Source organism: Marmota marmota, unplaced genomic scaffold, assembly GCF_001458135.2.
Source record: "Marmota marmota marmota unplaced genomic scaffold, marMar, whole genome shotgun sequence".
Classification (NCBI taxonomy): domain Eukaryota; kingdom Metazoa; phylum Chordata; class Mammalia; order Rodentia; family Sciuridae; genus Marmota; species Marmota marmota.
This window is the reverse complement of record NW_026000005.1, coordinates 15832206-15858928: the sequence shown is the minus strand read 5'-3', so window position 1 is coordinate 15858928 and position 26723 is coordinate 15832206. Positions and strand designations below refer to the sequence as shown.

Below are 26723 nucleotides of genomic sequence, written 5' to 3'. Positions count from 1 at the left end.
GGTGGGGGTGGGGGTGGGTAGGAGTGGCCATTAGTCTAGTCCCCCTCCCTCTTCTAAGTTTTGGGAGGTCTCTGCTTTCTGCCTAACTCTAATGTGTCCCAATTTCCCCTCCCCCATCAGCCATGTTACTTATCCTAGAGATCAAACAGCCAATTTCAAATGAAATTACTCCCCATTCTCCTCTACTCTTCAAGCTGATTGGCCACTCTGAGTTTGTCTCTAGTTGGAGTCCCAGCCTCCTGGGCCCAAATTAATTCATGGTCTGAGTCTACCATTCCAGTGAAGAGTAGAGCCTAAATGGTTGTTTGATCTTGAGTATTCTAAATTAAGCAAGTATACCAACAACAGGGGAAAAAAGAAAAAGAAAAGAAAAGAAAAACAGAGAGCAAAAATCTCAAGGGTAAATTGCAGGGATTCCTAGTTGGCTAGTTTAGGATTAAGAGGCCCTCCAGGCTGTCACTGCTTCCCTGCTTTAGCCACCTCTGCCAGGGTTTGCTGGGTCTCTCTCCTGGAGAGCACCAAGACTTTCTCCCACTTAAGTTCGGCTCTGTGCTACAGCACATTCATTGCTGCTGGTATCTATTGCCTTTTTTCTAGAAACCAATATTTTTGGTTTTCAACTAGTTGCTAGTTCACTGGGTTGCCTACTTGTGTTTTCCTGCTTTCTACCCCCAGTTAGCTGCTACGAAACTGATGTTTTAATTCACTCTTGAAGTACTGCTGTAACATTGTTAGTTCCTCTGATCCACCACTTTTTCCTCTCTACAGCAGCATTTTTAAATTGAACCTATTATTTTCTTTCACTGAGCCACTTTATTCCTAAAACAACTATTTCAAAAACTAGCTTTCTCACTAGAAGAAGCTGGGAGAAGGAAAGCCAAAGCCTTTGACATATATAACATTTGAAAATTTTAATTGTATTTTTTACAAAAAGAGGATATATGCAAACATACTATATTATGATACCGTACCATTTTTTTTTACATTGAAAGTTTTTAGTATCTATTCAGGTAATTAAATACTTTATAAGAATCACAAATATGTAACCACCCATTGAGAAAATAGAAATAAACTCAATTTTCAAAAACTGAGGTCAGTGAAATTTTAAGTAACCTGCATAATTTATATATGTGTCTTGCACTTTCCAATTCTACAGATTGAACAACCCACGTCTTTACCTACTTCACAACTAAACTAAGAAAATTATTTCTTTCTTTACCAAGTCTTCCTCTTCTTGTCCTTCTCACTTTTAAGACCAAGGTCTGATCACATCTTTTCTACAGAAGCACTTATGAATACACTATTTCAGCATTCTCACCTCTGAGTGAAAATATTTTATATACACATACCCAGACACAAACTATCCATTTTACACTGAACTGCTTTAAAACATCTCTTCTTTTGTTTTAAATGATTATTGAACAATTGCTATTTAAATTTCTGCCTATGCATGTCTTGTTCCCTGAGCTGGATTCCTAACCCTCTGACATTGGTAATTTGCAATATAATACTCTTCTATTTTTCGCAGTACCTAAGACAATCCTGTATATATTTAAAGTATTTGAATTCCTAATAGTGAAGGAAGCTAGATCCACAATATGTCTGGGTTGGCAAAAATTTCTTTATATATGTAAATTTATTTGACTGTTTTAACTAGTGTAACCAGAATTGTCCTCTGGAAACTAGTAAAAGTGTATAGGAGAAAAATATTTAGTCTTAATAAAAGGATATTACAGCATGGTGGTGCACACCCGTAATCCCAGCTGCTTGGGTGTAAGGCAGGAGGATCACAAGTTTATAGCCAGCCTCAGCAACAGTGAGGTGCTAAGCAACTCAGTGAGACCCTTTTATTCTCTAAATAAAATACAAAAAAGGGCTGGTGATGTAGCTCAGTGTTGAGTGCCCCTGAGTTCAATCCCTGTACCTCCCCTCCCAAAAAAGGATATTATGTCATTTACAAGAATGTAAACAGGAAGCAGAAAACAGATTACTACTCACTTTTCTAGATTATTTAAGTTTAATTTTATGGCCTAGTGAGGCTTTTTTAGTTCACATTTGAAACATTTAAAAAAATTAATATTTAATATTATTTACTTTTTTGTTTATTTTTAGTTTTGGTACTGGGAATTTAACCCAGAAGTGCTTAACCACTGAGCTACATCCCAAATCCTTTCTATTTTTTATTTGGAGACAGGGTCTTGCTAAGCTGCTTACACCCTCTCTGAGTTTCTGGTTTGAATTTGTAATCCTCCTGTTTCAGCCTCCCGAGTTGCTGGGATTATAGATGTGTGCCACAATGCTCTGCAATATTATTCATTTTCAGAATAGTGTATTTAATACCTGTCTTTTCAGATTGATCAATTTAATGCTGAAGAGGAGGCATTTGGCTGGTTACCATCAATATATCCTCAACGTAAAAAAATCCAAGATGGTTTAAATCCTTATCTTCGTCTGTATGAAACTGCTGTTGAATTTACCACCAAACTTAGAGCATGGACAGAAGGACCATATCATAAGGTGAATCCAGATCAAGTAGAAACAGACGTTGGAAATTACTGGAGAGGACTATATAAGCTGGAGAAAACCTTCCATGATTCTCCAAATGCGTTGGCAATGACAAAAAAAGTAAGAGCAAGGGTGGAAGAGTTCAAACAGTACATTCCTCTCATTCAAGTGATCTGTAATCCTGGTTTGCGCCCCAGGCACTGGGAGGCCATGTCCGCAATTGTTGGCTTCCCACTGCAGCCAGCAGATGACTCCACTGTCTTCTCCTTTTTAGACATGAATCTGGAACCATATTTAGATAGATTTGAAGGTATTAGTGAATCAGCTAGCAAAGAATATTCTCTTGAAAAGGGCATGGAGAAGATGACGAATGAATGGGATTCAATGGAATTTGTCATTCATCCTTATAGAGAAAGTGGAACATTTATTTTGTCTGCAGTTGATGAAATTCAGATGTTGTTGGATGACCATATAATTAAAACACAAACTATGCGAGGCTCTCCTTTCATTAAACCTTATGAAAAACAAATGAGGTAAAGTGATATGATATTTATACTATGTTAACAAAAGTGCTTGTAGTTAATGTGAAGTTCCTTTAAGAATTGATACTGCATTTTATACTTCCATATTTTAAATGGTTCATTGTAAGAAATGGTGACTTTTATTACTATTATTTTTTTTGAGGCATTAGGAATTGAACTCAAGGGTGTGCCACTGCTAAGCTGTATCTCCAGAGTCCCTCTTTAAAATTTTTGAGACAACATCTTGCTAAGATCGGAGGCTGGCCTCAAAGTTAGGATCTTCCTGCCTTAGTCTCTTGAGTAGCTAGGATTACAGGTGTGCACCATTGAGCTCAGCTCCTTCATTATTTTAAAAGAGTTCAGATCCTTTTGCTATCTTAATAGATTGCTAACTTCTATATTCATACCAAAGGCAGTGAACAATAACATCCATATATTTATTTTTATTTGCCTATAATTGATATTATTTTTGGATTTCCAAAAAATAATTTTTTCTCTGAACATAGTTTATAAAGTACATGGACTATAAACTGAAGATAATAATATCATTTTCCAAATATATGAATTATTTTGTCAGAGATGATCTCTGAGCATCTATTTTAATTTCTACATGAGTGAAGGATGGCTATTAAGTGCAAAAGAATGAAACTATAATTTTAATTTGAGGTTTTAAGCAGTAGACACAACCAATTACATTAAATTCTTACCCTGCCAGTGTTTTCAGTTTTGGAGTTTGTATTAAGCAGGTTATGTTAACAATTTAAACAATAGATATCCAAATCAAACTACCATCTTCAATGTGAATTTTCATGGCAAAGGGAAGGTTAATTGTCTGAGAGTCTCTCTGATTATAACATGATTGTACCATGTTATGATACCATAAATTTGAGCATGCTCTGATTGGAACTGGCTCATTCTCTGTGTTTGATTGTTCTGTCTCTTACAAAAGTAGCACAATGTGCACATCAAAAGAAGAACAAACTGCTTTGAAAATAATATATATATATATAAATTCTTTTTTTTTTCAGGAATTGTGCATGATATTATTAGCTAGTGAGAAATTTTCTCCGTTATATAGGGTTTAGGAAAAAAGAAAAATCCCAGAAGAAAGCATAAAGCATTCATATCTCTTGTGAAAGAAAGTTAAATTCATTGGTAAACACTGGAAGAAAAGAATTTTAAAGGCATTTAAAAATGACTGGTTATTCAGGGAACTATGCATATTTTTTGGTTTTAGAGATCTAAAATCACAGATTACCACTTATATATGGAAAGTAATGTGTTAATATATAAAATAAAGCTATCCGACCTCTAAGTTGTTGTTATTAATAAAGTGTTCCTTATTGTGGCTATGTTATCTCAGACAGCAGAGTGGTTACAGCTGTCTGGGTTCAAATCTCGGTTTTATCATTTACTAGGAAGGTGAACTTCTGTCATTTATTAGAAAGGTGAACTTGAGCCTGGAACCTACCCCGATGTGCCTCAGTCTCCCCAATCATAAATATATACTATGACAGATCCTAACTTATTGGGTTGTTGTAAGGATAGAGGAAGTACAAATAGAAATTAAAAGTGTGTTTATAAAATTGTTAAGTTTATGGGGTTTTATGATTTAGATACACTGGAGGTGTGCCTTTGGAGTTTTTATTTTATCCCTGGTGAGTGGAACTCTCTGTTTCCTTGTTCCCATTCCTTGAGCTGCCTTCCTCTGCCATGATATTCTTCTGTCTTACCTCATGCCCAGATCCATGGAGTGGGCCATCTCTGAAACCATGGGCCCCAGATAAATTTTCTCTCCTCTAAATTGTTCTTGTCAGGTCTCTTGGACATAGCAATGAAAAAGCTGACTAACACAGAAATTGATACTGAGAGTGGGATTGGTGCAGTGACTAACCTGATCATGTGAAGCTGGTTTGTGGTGGGAGCAATTTGGAAAAATTTGAGATGCAAGCTGTAAAAACTTCAGAATGTTCTAAGTGGAGCTTAATGAATGATTATTGTGAGAGACAAAAGACCAGAATGTCCTAAGACTATATACAGTAAGGACTGCTCATGAGGTTTCAGAGAAGGAGGACATTATTTAGACTCGGGGTCATTCATGTTATATTGTGGCAAAGAAGTTGTCTACATTTTGCTCATATTGTGAAACTTTTTGTAAAGCTGAATTTAAAGGTGATGTGCTAATTAATTAATCCCGTGGAGGAAATGTCAAGGCAGTACAGCATTCAGGTGGTGGCATAGTATTGCAGGCAGCTTTTAGCCAAGTTTACTGTGATAACTAGGAGTAGAAAGCAAAGTGGAAAGATTTGAAAAACGTGCAGTGTGGCCAGAAAACTGTGAATAAAACAGAGCTAAGGAAGGTGTGGTTGTTAAAGGTATTGCAGCCACTAGAGAAATGCAAAGTACTCTACCCTGAAACAATAGGAAAGATAGTTAAAGGGCATCTCAGGAATTGGCACAATTATACCCATCTTAGGCTTACGGATATAAAAGTAAAAATTCCTTTGAGAAAAGGGCATGGGTCAACCTGCTGGCAGAGGGCGCCTAGAAGTTTTTTCACCATGCTTAGCCACCTAAGCACTCAGCAGCTACTACAGCCATGGTCCCAGGAGGACTGGCTACTGCTGGAGATGATGACAGACCTTGGCAAAAACCTTATGATACTGGTTCTTCAGGAATGAAGGATGCTGGAGTTCGAGGGTCACAGAAACTTTCACCAAGATTTCCAAGGAAGGCCTGGAAGGCCAGGCAAAATGTAGCAAAATCAGAGTCCCTGTGGTCCACCCTGGAAAAGGTGATGCATGAAGATGTAAGAAGGAAGTCAAAGCTGCATTGGAGACTCTTGGGACGAAGAATTGCCAATAAAGTGGGATTTCTGCCCAGGAAAGCTGCAGAAATCAAGCAGAAACAAGTCAATAGAGAGACCATTTGGGGTTTCAATCAGCAATGACAGGGTGGAGCTGAAGAAGCCCTTTGGAGAGAATATCATGAGGTCATGTGCCCCAGATCTGGACATGGAACTACAGGACTTGTTTGCCCAGCTGGATTTCATTCTCGCTTTAGTCTCATCCCTTTTTGCTATGCTCCTGTTTCTCCTTTTGGGATGGAAATGTTTGTTCTGTACCATTATAGAGCAGATACATATAACTTGCTTTGATCTTTACAGGGCAAAACATCCATGAGTTGGCTTTGAGTCTCAGATGGACTTGGACTTTTGGGCATTGCTATAACTGTTAATACTATGGGGACTCTTGAAAATGGACTAAATTTATTTTTCATTTTGAGATGGGCATGAGGTTTTGGGGGTCATGGGCAGAATATTAATATTTATGTATGAGGTGTCCTCCCCAAAATCATGTATGAGACAGTATAAGAATTTTTAGAGGTGAAATGAGTGAGTTATGACAGATTTAATCTAATCATTGGATTAATCACTGGGGAAAGAAAGGATGTTAAAGTAAATAATGAGTCTTATATGTAACTGCATTTCCTCAGTCATTCAGAATACTTATCATTGAGTATTCTCATTGCAGAATTTGTAACTTCTAGGTATGGAATGGTATCACTGAAGTTTCTTGTAATGACATACATAAATCAGCCCATTTGTAAGATAGGTATATCTTACAATATATCTTTGTAAAAGCATAAATGTTGACATTATTATTTTAAAAACATTTTGTTGGACAAATCTAGTGACTCATCTTTGAATGAAACTAGAGGAATGGAAATTGGAATGAGAACATTGCATTCAAGATTACAATCTAGTTGTGGTTTTCAGTTTTGTCACCTGATACATTGCTTGCTTTGCTCTTGATAAGAGCCACTGTGTTTTCTCCTCAGAGAATGGGAGGGCAAGCTCCTGCTGCTTCAGGAGATTCTGGATGAGTGGCTTAAGGTCCAAGCCACTTGGCTATATCTGGAGCCCATTTTCAGCTCTCCAGATATTATGTCTCAAATGCCTGAAGAAGGCAGACGATTTACAACTGTGGATAAAACATGGAGAGATATAATGAAAAGTGTCATTCAGGTGGGTAAAAATATCCTTGAAAATGGAATTATTTAGTTGAAGTGACATAATTTTTATGTTTAAATATCCATATAAGCCAGTATAGTTTCCAATAGGCTATTATCTTTTTCTCACATACATTTTCTTTTCAACTATTATTTTAGAATTCTGGGAGCAAGAACTATGAAAAGCAAAAATAGGTATTTGTCCTGATTATTCCTTGAAGTTCAAACTGAAGTTACATTACTTAATGACCTTTGGTTTTGTCTTTGGTTCTACTAAATGCTCTGTTAGAAAGACCGTGCACTATGCAAGCTGCTCTGTCTATTCAAAGGGCTCCTGGTTATGGGCTGCAACCTACTGAAACGCATTGCAACTGAATCATTTCATCATTGCTACCTACTCCATTAGCAAGTGCCTCTGATAGAGACCTAGAAAAGAATGATGAACTGCAAAGATAATAGATCTAAATAGTCCAATAAATGCAAACAAAGTGCAATGAAGAAATAAAAATAATACTGTGGAAGGGAACTTAACCATTTAAGTTAAGGAGGAATTTAAAAATAATCTGTAACATTGAAAAAGAAAGTCTGATTTTCATTTACTTCAGAAGACATTTCTTTCTGTATATGAAGCATGGTTTGTGTGTTACTGAAGTTAAGATAAAAATAGAAAAATAATAGTTATATCATTAAATGAATGCAGGCCTCTGCATTGATATTTTGATTGAATAGAATACTGTATGACAGAAGTACTATCATTAAATTTCCTAACCTGAAATAGAAATATGCACATATTTATTAAACTTTGAAAGTTATGTCTATAATTCTAACTACTGATTATATTTTATTGATACCAACTACATGATTTGACAAGAAAATATTCAGAAATAGTCTTACATTACTTTAATAGGTTTACCTCTTTTTAAGTAATGCTACTTGAGCCAAATTTTTATACAGTTAATTACAATCACAGCTGATATGGCTTTTTTTTGGTGCTATATGTGGTAGTCTATTTTATTTTTCTTTTTAAAGTTAATTAAATTTATTTTAACTGGTACATAAAAGCATAAAACCAGTACATCTATACATATCCATCTGGTACCATGTACTATTTCTGTACTTGTATACATTGTATTATATTTAAATCAAGTTAAACTATCTGTCATTTTTTATAATTAAAAACTTTAAAAATATTTTCTTCTAGAATTTTAAATATACAGTACATCATTATTATTATCCATATGATCATAATTATAATAGTACTTCATAACTTACTGTTCCTATCTAACTATAACTGAGTACACATTTTTCAACCTTTCCTCATCCCTCCCTTCCCCACTATTCTCCTCAGCCTCTGGGAACCACCATTCGAATCTCAATTTCTATGAAATCAACTTTTTTAGATTTTACATATAAGTGAGATCATGTGCCTGCTTATTTCATTTAACATAATAATCTCCATTTCCATCCATGTTGTTACAAATAACAGGATTTCATCCTTTTTATGGCTGAATGGTATTCCACAGTATGTGTGTGTGTGTGTGTGTGTGTTTGTGTGTGTGTGTGTGTATACCATACTTTCTTTATACATTCATCAGTTGATGGACACCAAGGCTATTCTATTTGATTGACACTGGTTACCCTGAACCTCAAACTGCTGATCCTTTCTTGCTAGAAGCTTTGATAGAGCTCTGCAGAAATATGTGCAGCACTTATAATGGTTCTTACCTAAAGAGGAAAGAACCTAAGTTAGATGTGGTCAAATGTGTTGATGTGAGTATACTATAAGAAATCCTGGTTTCAATGATCTAGTAAAGGAGTGTGAGTGGTACTCTTTACTTGTTTTGCTCACCAAACCTGGCCTTTGTGATGGCCTATCTCAATGATATTGAAATGATAGAAGATCCTTGATATAATTTTAAGAAATTAGAGACTAGTTTACAAATATCTATAAAGAATATATGTACACCTTCCAAAAAGGGAAATTATATCCTTCTTGGGTGACCTTAAAGAAATGGAATTTTTTCAGTGGGTTATAAATTCAATGAGACTATTATTTTTTTTTTTTTTGCTTTTAAACCTTGCTTAGAAAGAAAGATGACTAAAAGTATCTACATTGATTATGATCATTAGCAAACTTGGTTGTACAAATCAAGGACTTAAAAGAAACAAAATTAGAGAATTAGTAACAGAGAAGAAGTATATAAGGGATCACAGAATAGACTAAATGCCAATGCTTAATAAGGTACCATTGCAAAAGGGGACACTTGGTTACCTGTTGACTAGTTGACTTATTTTGTGAATGTCAACCAGCTTATGCCAGTATGTGTGCAGTGAGTTATAAAATAGGATAATCATGTAACAAACATATTATACAAACTAGAGAAATATTGAGGCTTAAAGCAATTAATAATTAATTTAGAATAGCACGCATAACTAGAACTCCTTGTATCAAACTGGGATGTGTGGTCACTCTAGGTAAAAACAAAGAAGACATGACAGCAGGAATGGAAATTATGGAAAGGTTTTACAATCACAGATGCCCCTTCCCATCCCCAACATTGCTGTATGCTGGAGCTGCCAATAGCAGAAATTAACAGTGCTTCTGATGCCACACCTGGAGGGACCAGTCAGCCATTTAGAGGGAATTGAATACATTGGCTCTCTTTCAATAGGGAAGAAAGCAATAATTTGCACTAGATAGATTTTTCTTTTTCCATCCCCAAGCTTCTGCCAATACTTTCATTCATTTACCAACTGAATGACTTATTCCTAGTCACAGTTTCCACACAACATTGCTTCTACTTAGGAACTCATATAGGAAATGATGCAATTGACAGACCTGTGATTTACAGGTCCTACTATGAGCACTGACCATTTAAAAACTGAAATGACTCACATTGAAGTCTCATTTGCTGTGCCTGAGGGTAGAGAACAACTTATGAATTTGTGTATACTTCTAGAGAATATATTTCTCAGGAGCTCCAAATATATGGTTTATCTCATAGGCAAAGTACATGGATCTAGGAATTAAGGAATGAAAATGGAAGTGACAGTTCTCAACAATTCATCCAATAAAACACACAATTTCATTTCTTAATTTCTGCTTTGCTGGTAGAATTCCAGTATTGATTATCTTATTAGATTAAGGCATTTTAGCATCGGGGAGAAAGACTTCTTTGCCAAGTTTACATTAAATGAGAAATTCTTTATCTGTGAAATCCACTTTTAGTCTCTCTGTTTTTTTAAATTTCCACTTCATGCTTTATTCCAGCCACCCTGGTTCCTTCTTCTTTTTTCAGTAACCCATATCAAGAACATTCTTCCCTAGGGCCTTTGCACCTGCCAGCTCCTCTTCCTGGGATGTTCTGTCTCTAAATATCTACAGAACAATACCTTGCTTCCTTGAAATCTTTGTTGAGTATTACCTGTCTGAAGAGGCTCACATTGAACACCCTATTTAAAACTGACCCATTTTGGGGGGCACTCTTTATCCCCATGTCCTTTCTGAAGTATCTGCCATCTTCTAACTCAGAGATATTTTAATCTCCATTCAGACCACTGCAAAAAAGTAAACGTTGCAATAAATTGAGTCATAATTTTTTTATTTCCTAGTGCATATGAAAGTTATATTCACACTCTACTGTAACTCACTGAGTGGTAGCATGTTTTTAAAAAGAAATGTACATAACATAGGTTAAAACTACTTGTTGCTAAAAAGTGCTATTCATCATCTGAACCTTTCAGTAAGTTATAATCTTTTTGCTGGTGGAGGGATTTGTGTCTATATTGATGGTTGCTGGATGATTAAGATGGTAGTGGCTAAAGTTTGGGGTGGCTGTGGCAGTTTCTCAATATAAGAATGAAATGTGCCATGTCAATTAACCTTTCCTTTCACAAAATATTTCTCTATGGAATAAAATGTTGTTTGATAACATATTACCCACAGTGAAATTGGAGTCAGATATCTCAAACCTTACTGCTGCTTTATCAGCTAAGTTATATAATATTCTAAATCCTATGTTATTGTTTTAACAGTGTTTATGGCATCTTCACCAGGAGTTGAGTCCATCTCACAATGCCACTTTCTTTGTTCACCCATTAGAAACAATTTCTCATCTGTTAGTTTTGCATAAGATTGCAGCAGTTCCTGTACACATTCAGGCTCCACTTCTAATTCAAGTTGCTTTTCCCATTATATCTGTAGTTATTTCCTTTACTGATGTCTTGATCTCCTCAAAGTCATCCAGGAGTGTTGGAGTCATTCTTCTAAGCTCCTGTTAGTGTTAATATTTTTATCTGTCTTTATAATTCATAAATGTTCTTAATGGCATCTGGAATGGTGAATCCTTTCTAATAATTTTCAATTTATTTTGCCGACATCCATCAATAGAATCCCTCTCTATGGCAGATATAGATTTACAAAATGTATTTTTAAATACTAACACTTGAAAGCCAAAATTACTCCTTAATCCTGGGGCTGCATAAGTACATGCTGTGTTAGCAAAAAGGAAAACAACATTAATCTTATTGTATATCTCCATTAGAGCTCTTGCGTGACCAGGTGCATTGTCAAAGAACAGTAATATTTGTCTTTTTTTACTATTATAATATATTTTATTATTACAATTCAAATAATACTTCAATGAAATAATAAGAGTAATAATATTTTATGAGTTTGGAAAATAAATTGCACTTTAATTCAATCACAGGCAAAGTTTTTTGTGTTTTATTCATTTATTTTTATTTTCCATCTTCTTACCCTAATTTTATTTTTTAAACATTTTTTTAAATTTATGTATGAAGCAGAATGTGTTACAATTTTTATTACACATATAGAGCACAATTTTTCATATCTTTGGTTATATACAAAGATGTGAAAAACTGTTTTGGTGCCAATACCATGCTGTTTTTGTTACTATTGTTCTTAGTATAGTTTAAGGTCTGGTATAGTGATGCCACCTGCTTCACTCTTCCTACTAAGGATTGCTTTAGCTATCACACCAATTCGGGTCTTCATACATGTACTCTGGATAATAATGATCATCATGTTCCACCATCACTTCTAACCATGCCCGTTCCCTTCACCTCCAACTCCTCTGCGCTATCTAGAGTTCATCTGTTCCTCCCATGCTCCCTTGCCCTCTCCCACTATGAATCAGCCTCCTTATATCAAAGAAAACATTTTGCATTTGGTTATTTGGTATTGGCTGACTTCACTTAGTATTATCTTCTCTAACTCCATCCATTTACCTGAAAATGCCATGATTTTATTCTCTTTTATTGCTGATTAATATTCCATTGTGTACATATGCCACATTTTTTTTATCCATTCATCTACTTAAGGGCATCTAAGTTGATTATCCAGTTTAGCTATTGTGAATTGTGATGCTATAAATATTGATGTGGCTGTGTCCCTATAATATTCTGTTTTTAAGTCCTTTGGGTATAGACTGAGGAGAGGGATAGCTGGGTCAAATGGTGGTTCCATTCCCAATTTTCCAAGAAATCTGCATACTGCTTTCCATATTGGCTGCACCAATTTGCAGTCTCACCACCAGTGTATGAGTATAACTTTTTCCCCACATCCTCACCAACACTTATTGTTGTTTGTATGCATAATAGCTGCCATTCTGACTGGAGTGAGATGAAATGTTAGAGTGGTTTTGATTTGCATTTCTCTAATTGATAGCGATGATGAACATTTTTTCATGTATTTGTTGATTCATTGAATATCATCTCTGAGAAGTATCTGTTCAGGTTCTTGACCCATTTGTTGTTTGGGTTATTTTTTTTTTTTTGGTGTTTAGCTTTTTGAGTTCTTTATATACCCTAGATATTAGTGCTCTATCTAATCTGTGAGGGTTAAAAATTTGCTCCCAAGACGTAGGCTCTCTATTCACCTCACAGATTGTTCCTTTTGCTGAGAATAAACTTTTTAGTTTGAGTCCATCCCATTTATTTATTCTGGATTTTAATTCTTGCACCACAGGAGTCTTATTAAGGAGATTGAAGCCTAATCCTACATGATAGAGATTAGGGCCTACTTTTTCTTCTAATAGGTGCAGTGTCTCTGATTTTATTCCTAAGTTCTTGATCCATTTTGAGTTGAGTTGTGTGCATGGTGAGAGATAGGGGTTTAATTTTATTTTGTTGCATATGGATTTCCAGTTTTCCCAGCACCATTTGTTGAAGAGGCTATCTTTTCTCCAATGCACCTTTGTCTAATGTAAGATAATTGTAATTTTGCGGGTTAGTCTCTGTGTCCTCTATTGTGTAATTGGTCTACCAATCTGTTTTGGTGCCAATACCATGTTGTTTTTATTACTATTGTTCTGTAGTATAGTTTAAGGTCTGGTATAGTGATGCCACCTGCTTCACTCTTCCTGCTAAGGATTGCTTTAGCTATTCTGGGTCTCTTATTTTTCCAGATGAATTTCATGACTGATTTTTCTGTTTATACGAGGAATGTCATTGAGATTTTGATCAGAATTGCATTCAATCTGTATAGTGCTTTTGGAAGTGTGGTCATTTTGATAATATTAATTCTGCCTATCCAAGAGCATGGTAAATCTTTCCATCTTTTAAGATTTTCTTTGACTTCTTTCTTTAGGGTTCTGTAATTTTCATTATATAGAATTTTCACCTCTTTTGTTACGTTGATTCTCAAGTATTTTATTTTATTTTTTTTCAAGGCTGTTGTAAATGGGATAGTTTTCCTCGTTTCCATTTCTGAGGATTTATCTCTGATATACAGGAATGCCTTTGATTTATGGGTGTGGATTTTATACCCTGCTACTTTCCTGAATTCATTTACTAGTTCTAGAAGTTTTCTGGTGGAACTTTTAGGGTCTTCTAGGTATAGAATCATATCATCAGCAAATAGTGCCAATTTGAGTTCTTCTTTTCCTATGTGTATCCCTTTAATTTCTATTGTCTAATTGCTCTGTCCAGTGTTTCAAGAATTATGTTAAATAGAAGTGGTGAAAGAGGGCATCCCTGTCTTGTTCCAGTTTTTAGAGGGAATGCATTCAATTTTTCTCCATGTAGAATGATGTTGGGCTGGGGTTTAGCATAGATAGCCTTTATGATGTTGAGATATGTTCTTGTTATCCCTAATGTTTCTAGTGTTTTGAACATGAAGGGGTGCTATATTTTGTCAAAAGGTTTTTCTGTGTCTATTGGATGATTATATGATTCTTATCTTTAAGTCTATTGATGTGATGAATTGCATTTATTAATTTCCGTATGATGAACCAATCTTGCATCCCTGGGATGAATCCTACTTGATTGTAGTGTATGATCTTTTTGTATTCGATTTGCCAGAATTTTATTGAGAATTTTTGCATCTATGTTCATTAGAGATATTGATCTGAAGTTTTCTTTTTTTGATGTGTCTTTGCCTGGTTTTGGAATCAGGGTGATATTGGCCTCATAGATGAGTTTGGAAGTGCTCCCTCTGTTACTATTTCCTGAAATAAATTGAAGGGTATTGGTATTAGTTCTTCTTTAAAAGTCTTGTAGAACACAGGTGTGTATCCATCAGGTCCTGGGTTTTTCTTGGTTAGTAGACTTTTGATGGTGTCTTCTAGTTCATCACTTGAAATTGTTCTGTTTAAATTGTGTATATCATCCTGATTCAATTTGGACAAATTATATGACTCTAGAAATTTGTCAATGCCTTTGATATTTTCTATTTTATTAGAGTACAAGATTTCAAAATAATTTCTATTTATCTTCTGTATTTCTGTAGTGTCTGTTGTGCTATTTCCTTTTCTCATCATGTACATTAACGATGTGAGTTTTCTCTCTCCTTCTCTTCATTAGCATAGCTAAGGGTCTGTCAATTTTATTTATTTTTTCAAATAACCAACTTTTTGTTCTATCAATTTTTTCAATTGTTTCTTTTGTTTCAATTTCATTGATTTCAGCTCCAATTTTAATTATTTTCTGTTTTCTACTTCTTTTGCTGTTGATTGTTCTTCTTTTTCTAGGGCTTTGAGATGTAATGTTAAGCCATTTATTTGTTGATTTTTTATTCTTTGAAGGAATGAATTCCATGCAATGAACTTTTCTCTTAGAACTGCTTCCATAGTGTCCCAGAGATTTTGATATGTTGTATCTATTTTCTCATTCACCTCTAAAACTTTTTAATCTCCTCCTTAATGTCCTCTGCAACCCATTGTTCATTCAGTAGCATATTATTTAGTCTCCAGGTGTTGGAGTGGCTTTCATTTCTTATTTTATCATTGATTTCTAATTTCATTCTATTATGATCTGATAGAATGCAGGGTAGTATCTCTACCTTTTTGTATTTGCTAATAGTTGCTTTGTGGAATAGTATATGATCTATTTAGAGAAGGATCCAAGTTCTGCTGAGAATAAAGTGTGTTCTCTCATTGAAAGATGAAATATTCTCGATATGTCAGCTAAATCCAAGTTATTGATTGTATTATTGAGTTCTATAGTTTCTTTGTTCAGCTTTTGTTTGGAAGATATCTAGTGATGAAAGAGGTGTGTTAAAGTCACCCAAAATTATTGTGTTGTGGTCTATTTGACTGTTGATCTTGAGAAGAGTTTGTTTGATGACTATAGATGCTCTATTGTTTGGGGCATATATATTTATAATTTTAAGTTTTATTGGTGTGTGTTTCCCTTGAGCAGTATGTAGTGTCCTTCTTTATCCTTTTTCATTAACATAGTTTGAAGTTTACTTTATTTGATCTGAGGATGCCCTGCTTGCTTCCACAGCCCATGTGAGTGGTATTATTTTCCCAACCTTTCACCTTCAGTTTGTGAATGTCTTTTCCTATAAGATGAGTTCTTGGAGGCAGCATATTGTTGGATATTTTTTTTGATCCAATCTCTAGTCTGTGTCTTTTGATTGGTGAATTTAGGCCATTAACACTCAGGGTTATTATTGAGACATGATTTGTATTCCCAGCCATTTTTGTTTATTTTTAGAATTTAACATGACTTGGTTTCTCACTGATTAGATTTTCCTTTAGCGTAATGCCTCTCTCTGCTGATTTTCATCATTGTTTTTCATTTCCTCTTCTTGGAATATTTTACTGAGTATGTTCTGTAATGCAGACTTTCTAGTTGTAAATTCTTTTAACTTTTGTTTATCATGGAAGGTTTTTGTTTCATCATAAAATCTAAAGCTTAGTTTTGCTGGATATAAGATTCTTGTTTGGCATCCATTTTCTTTCAGAGCTTGGTATATGCTGTTCCATGATCTCCTGGCTTTGAGGGTCTGGGTTGAAAAATCTGCAGAGATATGAGTTGGTCTTCCCCTATATGTGATCTGATTCCTCTCTCTTGTGGCTTTTAAGATTCTATCCTTATTCTGTATGCTAGGCATTTTCATTATAATGTGCCTTAGTGTAGATCTGTTGTAATTTTGCATATTTGGTGTCCTGTAACCCTCTTGTATTTGGTTTTCCAATTCGTTTTTCATGCTTGGAAATTTTCTGATATTATCTCATTGAAGAAATTGTGCATTCCTTTGGTTTGAAACTCTGTGCCTTCCTCTATCCCAATTACTCTTAGATTTGGTCTTTTGATGCTGTCCCATAATTCTTGGATGTTCTGTTCATGGTTTCTTACTATCTTCACTGTTTGATCAACTTTATTTCACAGATTGTATACTTTGTCTTCATTATCTGACATTCTTTCTTTTAAGTGATCTAGTCTGTTGGTTATGCTTTCTATTGAGTTTTTTATTTGATTTAGTGTATCCTTCATTTCAAGTATTTCTGACTTTTTTTTTCAGAGTCTATATCTCTCTTGAAGTAATCTTTTGCTACCTGTATTTGCTCTCTTATCTCATTGTTGGAATGATCGATTTTTGCCTGTGTTTGCTCATTTAGGTCTGCAATAGCAGAGGTAACTCAAGGTAAGTTAAGGTGCTCCGAGATGGAAGCAATGTCTTACAGAGAAGGGACTGCAAGAATGGGCCTCACACTCCCTTTTGGGATACCTGCTCTGAGATGCAGCTGCTTGTAGGCCCTGTTTGTTGTCCAAAAGTTAGGGGCTACTATGTAGGGAAGGCTATGGCAATGACTACAGTGTCCCAAGATGGAAGTGGGTTAGGCTTAGGCTCCCAGGTTGGGGTGGGGTGAACTCTGACTTACCCTGGACCTGGGTCCTGCACAAATCAGCATGGACAGATCTGGGCCTGGCCGACTCCCATGGTAGTCTGCTGGACCGAAGGGGCGGTCCTGTGCCAGAGGCTTGGCTCTGGCCAGTGTTTGTCCCGTAGGAAGAGTGGTGAACCAGGGCCTACTGTGAGCCAAAGTCCTGCGCAGGCTGGTGTAGGTGGTCTCAAAGAACTGTAATAAGTATTACTCTGCATTAAAAAATGACAAAATCATAGAATTTACAGGGAAATGGATGGCATTAGAGCAGATTATGCTAAGTGAAGCTAGCCAATCCCTAAAAAACAAATGCCAAATGTCTTCTTTGATATAAGGAGAGTAACTAAGAACAGAGTAGGGACGAAGAGCAGGAGAAGAAGATTAACATTTAACAGGGATGAGAGGTGGGAGGGAAAGGGAGAGAGAAGGGAAATTGCATGGAAATGGAAGGAGACCCTCAGGGTTATACAAAAGTACATACAAGAGGAAGTGAGGGGAAAGGGAAAAATAATACAAGGGGGAGAAATGAATGACAGTAGAGGGGGTAGAGAGAGAAGAGGGGAGGGGAGGGGAGGAGAAGGGGGATAGTAGAGGATAGGAAAGGCAGCAGAACACAACAGACACTAGTATGGCAATATGTAAATCAATGGATGTGTAACTGATGTAATTCTGCAATCTGTATATGGGGTAAAAATGGGAGCTCATAACCCACTTGAATCAAAGTGTGAAATATGATATATCAAGAACTATGTAATGTTTTGAACAGCCAACAATAAAAAATTTAAAAAAAAAAACTTGCAAAAAAAAAAAAAGAAAAAAAAAAAGAAAGGCATTTTTTTTGAGCAGTAGTTCTCAACAGTGTGCTTAAAATATTGAGTAATTCATGTTGTATGTAGACGTGTGTTATCCTGATGTTGTTTTTTATTTATATTTATAGAGCACAGGCAGAGATTTAATATAATTATCAATGGCCCAAGAACTTTTGGAATGATGAATGTGTCTTGGCTTTATCTTATAGTCACCTGTTGCATTGTCCTCTAACAGAATCAGTCCTTTGAAACTTTGAAGTCAGGAATTGACTTTTCCTCTCTAGCTATGAAAGTCCTAGATGGCATCTTCTTTCATAGAAGACTATTTTATCTAAATTGAGAATCTGGTTTTTAGTGTAACCACCCTTGTCAGTTATCTTAGCCAGATCTTCTGGATAACTTGCTGCAGCTTCTATATCAACACTTGCTGCTTCACCTTTCATTTTTATGTTTTGAAGAGAGATTGTCTTCTTAAACCTCATGTTCCAACCTCTGCTAGCTTAAAACTTTTCTTCAGAAGCTTCCTCAGCTCTCTGTATTTGTAGAATTGAAGAGAGTAAGGGCCTTGCTCTGCATTTAGCTTTGGCTTAAAGGAATCTTGCAGCTTTTTTGATCTTCTTTTTTTATTAAATTATTTATTTATTCTAATTTGTTATACGTGATGGCAGAATGCAGTTCATTACATATTACACATATAGAGCACAATTTTCAAGTCACCTATTATACACAAAGTATTTTCACACCACTCATGTCTTCATACATGTACTTAGGGTATTGCTGTCTAACTTATTCCACCATCATTCCTACCCTTTTGCCCCCTTCCTTCCCCTTCCTCCCCTTTGCCCTATCTAGAGTTCTTCCATTCCTCCCATGCTTCCCTGGCCCCATTGCCTATGAGTCAGCGTCCTCATATCAAAGAAAACATTCAGCCTTTGGTCTTTTGGGATTGGCTTACTTGGCATTATATTCTCCAGCTCCATCCATTTACCTGCAAATGCCATGATTTATTCTTTTTTAATGCTGAGTAATGTTCCATTGTGTACATATACCAAAGCTTCTATCCTGACTACTCAAACTTTCTCCACATCAGTTTAGAGCTGCTTCACTTTTTTATATTCATATAACTTCCTGCAGGAACTGTTCCTTTCCATTTACTTCTTGGCCAATGGTTTGGCATGAGAAGCCTACCTTTTACCTTATCTTGACTTTCAGTGGGCCTTCTCTAAGCTAATGACTTATAGATTTTTAAGTAAAAGATATGTCACTCTTTCACTTGAACAGTTAGAGACCACTGTAGTGTTATTGAGTGTCTTAATTCCAATACTGTTGTCTCAGGGAATAGAGAGGCCTAAGAAAAAGGAGAGAGATGGGGGGCTGGTCAATTGATGGAGCAGCCAGAACACATACCACACTCATTAAGTTTGCCATTTTACATGGGTGAGGTTGTGCTACCCCCAGACAATTATAATAGTAAGTATAAAAGATCATTGATCTCAGATTACCGTAACAGATATAATAATAATGAAAAGGTTTGAAATATTGTGAGAATTACCACAATGTGACATAGAGATGAGAAATGAGCACAAGATGTTGGGGAAGAAATTATACCAATAAACTTGCTCTACACAAGCTTTCCATGGACCTTCAATTTGTAAGAAACTTAGTATCTGTGCAGCATAATGAAATGAAATACAATAAAATGAGCTAAACCTATGTATAATTTATGTACCCTTCTCTGCTAACTTCAAACTGTTCTTCTGCAGCTTCCTCAGCTCTCTGTCTTCATAGAATTCTTGAAGAGAGTGAGGGCCTTGCTCTAGATTTAGCTTTGGCTTAAGGGAATGTTGCAGCTGTTTTGATCTTCTATCCTGACTACTCAAATCAGTATGTTTGTTATTTGTTGTCCAACTCCCCTGTGGAGGCTGGGGTCTTTGTTTTGTTCACTGTTATCACCTAAGCACTGAAAATAATGACTGAACACAGCCAGACCCCCAGCAAGTATTTGTTGAATGAGTAAATGAACAACTGAGGTTAATTCTTGAATCAATTCTGAATTTATTCTGAAAGTCCTTCTGTGAAAATTCATATTTAGGTAAGTGGACCCTGAGATCTGGATTAACCCTGAAATATATTCTGAGTCTGAAATGAAAGAATTTCTTCTCCTGATTAAGTCAAAGAATCAAAGTTGCAGGGGATCTTAAGGCTCTGCTTGACCCACATTTTCATTCTTAGTGAATGAGGTTCTTAGCAGTTGTCTGTTGTCCAGGAATTTCTGATGAGGGAGGTTATGATTCCAAAAGTTGACCAATCAAGCTTGAGTTTAATTCTGTGTAGTATATACAACTGTGTTTTCTGTGGAAGCTTTCTGGTAGCAGTAGTTAGAAAACTCTTTCTGTATACCCAAATTAAAGTTTCAGGCCTATGTTAGCATAGTCCTTTGGCTAGGAAATATCAAATCAACCTATAGATCATTATTTAAGCTGATGAAATTGGTGATGCTTATGAAGCAAAAGAAGACACGTGAAAGTTATAAAATTATTTCTTTAATCAGAATGTATGACGGGTAATAATTCATTTCTTTCCCTCCAGGAGACATAAAGTGTCAAGGAAGTCACACCAAGTTCCAAGTTTCTAGTAGTTTCCTGTTTTCACACCTTATTATTATATATTGAGAACATAGGCAATCAGTACCAGCCTGGTACCACGTAGTGGGTGGAAGTTTCTTGAGCTCCTCTGTATGGCTACAGGCTTCACCTGCCTACATTCCTCAGTTATTCAACATATATTCACAGAATGCTTATTCTGTACTAGGATTTTATGGTGATACTTCAAAGGGATTCAAAGTCAGTTTTATTTTACTATGATAAATATCTTTCTTGAAGGATTGCAGATTATCAAATGTTAATTTTAATTCCATTGAAATGGATGAAGCAATTTAAGTGTCTCATTTGCCCCTTTTCCCTGGAGTCAGTGCCTGCCCCCTCTTTTTACTCCCCCCTCTCATCCAGGCATGGAAGGGGAGGGGAAGTGAAGGGGAAATTTTAAGTGTATGTGCACAATATTAGTCACTTCAAGTATGTTGCTAATTTGGTTCTCATGCTACCTTTGAGAGCTCTTCTCCCCCTTTTATAGCTAAGAAAAGAGATCAAGCCATGATCTGAGGTCACACAGGTACTAAGAAGCAGAATGTGAGATAGAAACAAGTTCTGTCCCACTTTAGGGCCTTTCCTTTATCTGCAGCAGTCCTTGGTATATTCCTGTTCTCACTGGGAGAGGGTGAAAGTGTTTATATTTCAGTCATGAGGTGATTACTTCTTCGTATTTTTTCTGAAGTCCATATACAGAAGTACACAGATTATTGCCTATGTTCATTTAGAAGTGGCATTTTTGTTTCAGTCATTGAGCTAATCTGATTGGTTTGACCTTGGGTTTAGTACAGACTGAGCCCTAATACAAAACCTGAAATATTCCAAAATGCAAAACTTTTATTTTGGATTTTGAATTTTCAGATTAAGGATGCTGAACAGGTAAAATTTATCCAAATTAAAAGAAAAAAACCCACCTCTGAAATCTGAAAAACTGGTCCCAAGTATTTCAGATAAGGAATATTCAACCTGTAGTAAAAAATTTTTAACTGAATGCTTAGTTTTTCCAGGATTTTTTGGCTTGCTTGTTTGTTGTTTGGTAATTATATTATTTTGAGAAAGGAATGTGACTTGTTATTTAAAAACTAAATTTCAAGCTTTTAAATATTACAGCAACATTACAAGAAATTATTTAGACAATTATTTGGACAAGAGAAAAACAAATATTATTTATCTCTCTGAAAGGAGTTTTTCCCCTTTGATCAGCAATTCTGCTTTTAAAACACACACACACACACACACACACACACACAAAATAATACTTTTCCAGAAGGTGGCGCTTGAAGAACACCATTTTGATTTTTGGATTTAGGAATATAGGACTACTACTCTATTATGTATTGGATGAATTGTACATTTTAAACTATGGCCTGAGTCTTTGTCCTGGTGTGTGTGTGTGTGTGTGTGTGTGTATGTATGTGTGTGAGTGTGTGTACCTAATATTCATTTGAAACACAAAACTGTTAGGAAATAAAATGCTTTAAAGATAAGTTGATTTGATCGTAGTATGTTCTTGTTTTATTAAGAAAATGAATAACGATAATTGTTTTGTCCTTTGCTTACATTCTTTTCAAGTTACATTGGTAAAGTTCAAAATAAAGCAGAAAAGTATATTTTTTCAGTCACAAAGTACCTTAACAAAAATGTATTTTAGAGACTCTTGAAATAGAATAAATTTTTATAGGAAAGAGTTTATAGCTGACATTTTTGGTTGATATTTCCATTGTGACTGAACACCCAAAATAAGTTTAAATAGTTAATCTTAAAATTCAATGTTTCTTTTTAAATGATGTTCTTTTATTTTTCAATTTCATATAAATTTTCTCAAATACCCTGTGATGGTAATAAATGTCTAGTGTATTCTGATGGAATTTTTATTTGGCCTGATAATTGAAATCTCTTGTATTTAAAGCTTTCTTAGTAAAGAATTTTTCCATGAACACTGAGCTAGGAATTATAAAACCAATTATAGACCTGGATGACATCAATCATGTGCTAAGGAAAAAAGAGTTTTATTTCAACTATATCTAGATTGTATTTTAATATATATTTCTGAAGATTTTCATAAACCCAGTGGTTAATGTATGGATATTCTGAGAAGTCAATAAATTCTTTTTTAAAAATAGAGTTCTTAAGATTAACTTTTGGTTATAATTCTTATTTTGAATCATGAAGTACAAAAATAAACAAAAAAAAAACCTCTTTTTAAAATACTTGATTCTGTTTGAATCACTTTGAAGGAGATAGCTCAGAGTGACACTTTCATGTCCATGCTTTCAAGGTGGGCCAGTTTTAGTCTCTTGGGAGCTCAGGAAGAACACACCTTGAACTTAAGTCCTCAAGCAAGCACAGTTGCTTCCAAGGGTGGTGGTTTATAAAAGTTTGTAGAAAACTTCTCCACTACCCACAATACTTATTTATTACCTGTAGTTTTTAAAAACAGGAATTTGGATTATTTTACTGATAGCAATAATATTCAAAACTTTCATTATAATGATGACTTACTATTTAGGGTACATTTTCTCAAAGTATAAAAGACAAAAGAACATGTCTCATCCTATTCTTTACCACCCCCCATCCTTCTTGCAAGTTCAGATAGTATATTGTCTTTTTTTCTCTGCATCTCTCTCTGTGTCTTCTTCTCTCTTACTCTTATAGTTTCCAACTCAGAATAAGAAATAGTGAACATTATTATGTCTGAGGATCAAGTCAACATGACTTTTTAGATGACTAAAGAGGCTTGTTAGACCTAGAATATGCAAGACTGATTTAAAAAGTAAATATTCATATTAAAATTTACATAATCTTCATTTGAATAAAAATATGTAATCTAAATATAATATGAAAGTAAATAAAATTAGTTATCTAATATTTTCAAGTTGAGGGTTTTCTCTTATTTTTAGGATAAACGTGTTCTGTCAGTGGTAACTATTGAGAGAATGCTGGAAAGACTGAAAAAATCTAATGAACTTTTGGAACTCATTCTTAAAGGACTTAATGAATATTTGGAAAAGAAACGTCTCTTCTTCCCCAGATTCTTTTTCTTGTCGAATGATGAACTTCTTGAGATACTATCGGAGACTAAAGATCCCACTAGGTAAGTAAGTTACATGTATTATCATACATGTCTAAGTTTATATGTGTATATAAACAATTATATACAATCATGCTTATATGATAATTTTTCTTCAAGAATATTCTAGATATTATCAGCAAACAACTTTGAATAACTATTAAAAACTAGTAATATCATTCAATGATATTTTCCCCAATGCTGAACCTTAGAATGGATTTCATATTTGATCAGATAATTTCTAACAGAATTTTTTCAGGACACATTCCTCTTCTTCCTCACAATTAAAGTAAAAGTTAGTAGCCTTGCCATGACTGGCAGTGTCCTCATTCAGCATACATGTTCCCTTTGCCTACAATGCTCCTTACACAAATGTGCACGGACTTATTCCTTACATCCTAGAGGTGGTGTAGAAACCTATTCAAACTCAGGCAAAACTATGCTACTTAAAATGTCATGCCTCCAGCACTTCCTGGACTTCCTTTCGCTTCCTTATTTTTCCTTCTGCCTACTTGTTGTCACCTGGTATACTCTGTAATTTACTTATTTGTGTGCTAATTGTCTTCCTCTAACATAATATAAACTCTATGATTATAGAAAGTTTGGGCTATTTTTCCCCACTGTTGATTCCTCAATCCTTAGAAGAGCATCTGATATAAAGAACGGAGTGAATATATATATTTGTTAAGCAAATTTGTTTATTTTATATCTTGGGCCTTCAAAGAAGGCGTCACGTAGTCCAGATAAAAAAAAGACAAATTTAGGTTCCATTTGAATTTTATACTCTGCTTCTTTTTGCCCATTTGAAAGATGAATGCAACTGGTTATTAGCAATGTGCCCAAAATGAGGGGTGTAGTCAGTCCCATCTATAGTATACTGAATAGACTAACAGTTGAGTATGCCAAAGCAGTTGATTTAATAAGCTGTAAAGTACTAAACTTAGTCCATAATTTTAAAGCAGTTTCTAAAGACTCCACTTGAAATGACTACTTTTGTGCACTTGAAGATTCTTCAGCTTAGTGTACTTAGCTGTGAGTTAAAATTCGTTTGGTTGTTTTATTACTTTTGGCATCTTTCAATTCATTATATTAAAAGCAAAGACTTAAGGATATCTCCTTTATAGATCTTATTATAATTGTAACTTTCACAGATATTTTTGTGGTTATTCAATTAGTACTAACCCCTTAACTGGATTGTATAACCCATTTAAGCAGATATTTTGTCTTGGTATTTTGCTTTATTTTGTTTTTCTTTATTTTGTTTTTGTTTTCTTTTCTGCTTAGTATTTCATCTCCATAGGCCTAACACTGAGTACACATTTATTAATTTTAAAATGTTAGGGATTGCTTTAATTTGATTAATTCTTTAATGTTTTTCTTTGAAAGGGTGCAACCTCACTTGAAGAAATGTTTTGAAGGAATTGCAAGGGTAGAATTTACAGAAACTTTAGATATTACTCATATGAAGAGTAGTGAAGGAGAAGTTGTAGAACTCACAGATATCATTTCAACAGCCAAAGCCAGAGGTCAAGTGGAGAAATGGTTGGTTGAGTTAGAAAGAATTATGATTAAATCCATCCACAAGGTAATAACTGGTTATACTTATTATTGCTTTTAGAAAAAAGTTATAAAGTGTTAATATTATTACAAATTTATCATTGACATATGTGTTGTTATTTAAATAGAATTACCATTTTAAGTGTAATAGATGCTTAAAGTCTAAGGTAGTTATTTTGTAGTGACTCACTTGAAATAGAACAAAATACCATACATATTACCCAAGAATTTAATAATGTATTGTCTTATTTCTTACAGCCACATGATAATGCTTTCATCATCAATTAGATACACTTTTGTTTACATGAACTATTTTAGTCTTGCCTTGGAAGCACATCTCTATATGTTCACATCAATCTCCTTGATAGATATGAATCTTATTGTTCTCTATGTAAAATAGATACTAACATCAGAAAATCATAATATATCATTCAAGTAATGCCGACTTCATGCCTTCCACATTTCATAAATCACACTGTTAGTTCAATTATATTTTATGTTAGTAGAGAATTTCAAGGCATTCTCACAAATAGATTGAGCACTTAAATTTTTTTTCTATGATATGGGCTTAGTATTCAAGTTAAGTTTTTCATAAAGAATAAAAATCGGCCTGAGCATGTGGCTCAAATGGTAGCGGGCTCGCCTGGCATGCGTGCGGCCCGAGTTCGATCCTCAGCACCACATACAAACAAAGATGTTGTGTCCGCCGAAAACTAAAAAAAAAAAAAAAGAAATATTAAAAATTCTCTCTCTCTCTCTCTCTAAAAAAAAAAAAAAAAAGAATAAAAATCATGATTAAGACAGAGAGGGAAGGGAGCATAATTAATTAATTTTTAATTTTTTTATATTCTTTCATATTATTGGAGAAATTTATTAGAATCTAGGCATTTAATGTCACCCAAGTATCTTAAGGTTTTTTTCTTATCCTAAATATAGCTTTAATATGTCCCCTAATAATATTTTTCAGTAAATGTAAAATCTTTTGCCATTTTCCCTTTTTCTCCCTGTTATGAATAACATTAAAATGAATGTATTTATAAATATAGCTGGTTTGTTTGATTGAACTAGCTATTTTTTTATGATAACTTCTCATGTGTAGGACCACTGGGCCAAAGAAAAATAAATTTCCATAGACCTTGATAAGTATTGAGAAATAGCATGACTATTTATGTAGCCATTAGCAATGCAGATGAATTTGGCAGCATTAAATTGAGTTATATGGTTTCTTAATTGATGTCATATACAGTTATAACTCATTTTTGTAGACATGCCTGTTACTATTTGAACTATTCTTTTAAGTTTGTTTGTCAAAGTGCTTAGAGAAAATATTTTGGCTGCCACCTTAGAGCATTAAGATGTGGTAGCAAGAAATTGTATAGGAAATACATATCTGCACAAAACACTCATGTGCAAGTTTTTGTTGGTAAAATAATCAAGTAAATGCAACATAAAATACTATAAATAGG

At 34.7% G+C, this 26723-nt stretch overlaps 1 protein-coding gene across 5 annotated transcripts in view; it reads left to right on the top strand.

Moving 5' to 3' along the window:
• Dnah7 (dynein axonemal heavy chain 7) overlaps positions 1 to 26723 on the top strand; it is a 304117-nt gene that overhangs the window by 94143 nt on the left and 183251 nt on the right. For all 5 annotated transcript variants that reach the window (XM_048808207.1, XM_048808205.1, XM_048808204.1 and 2 more), the window contains 4 exons: positions 2353 to 3038; positions 6867 to 7053; positions 23531 to 23724; positions 25087 to 25285. In XM_048808207.1, coding sequence (XP_048664164.1) covers positions 2353 to 3038; positions 6867 to 7053; positions 23531 to 23724; positions 25087 to 25285 — 1266 coding nt within the window. The remainder of the gene's footprint in view (positions 1 to 2352; positions 3039 to 6866; positions 7054 to 23530; positions 23725 to 25086; positions 25286 to 26723) is intronic.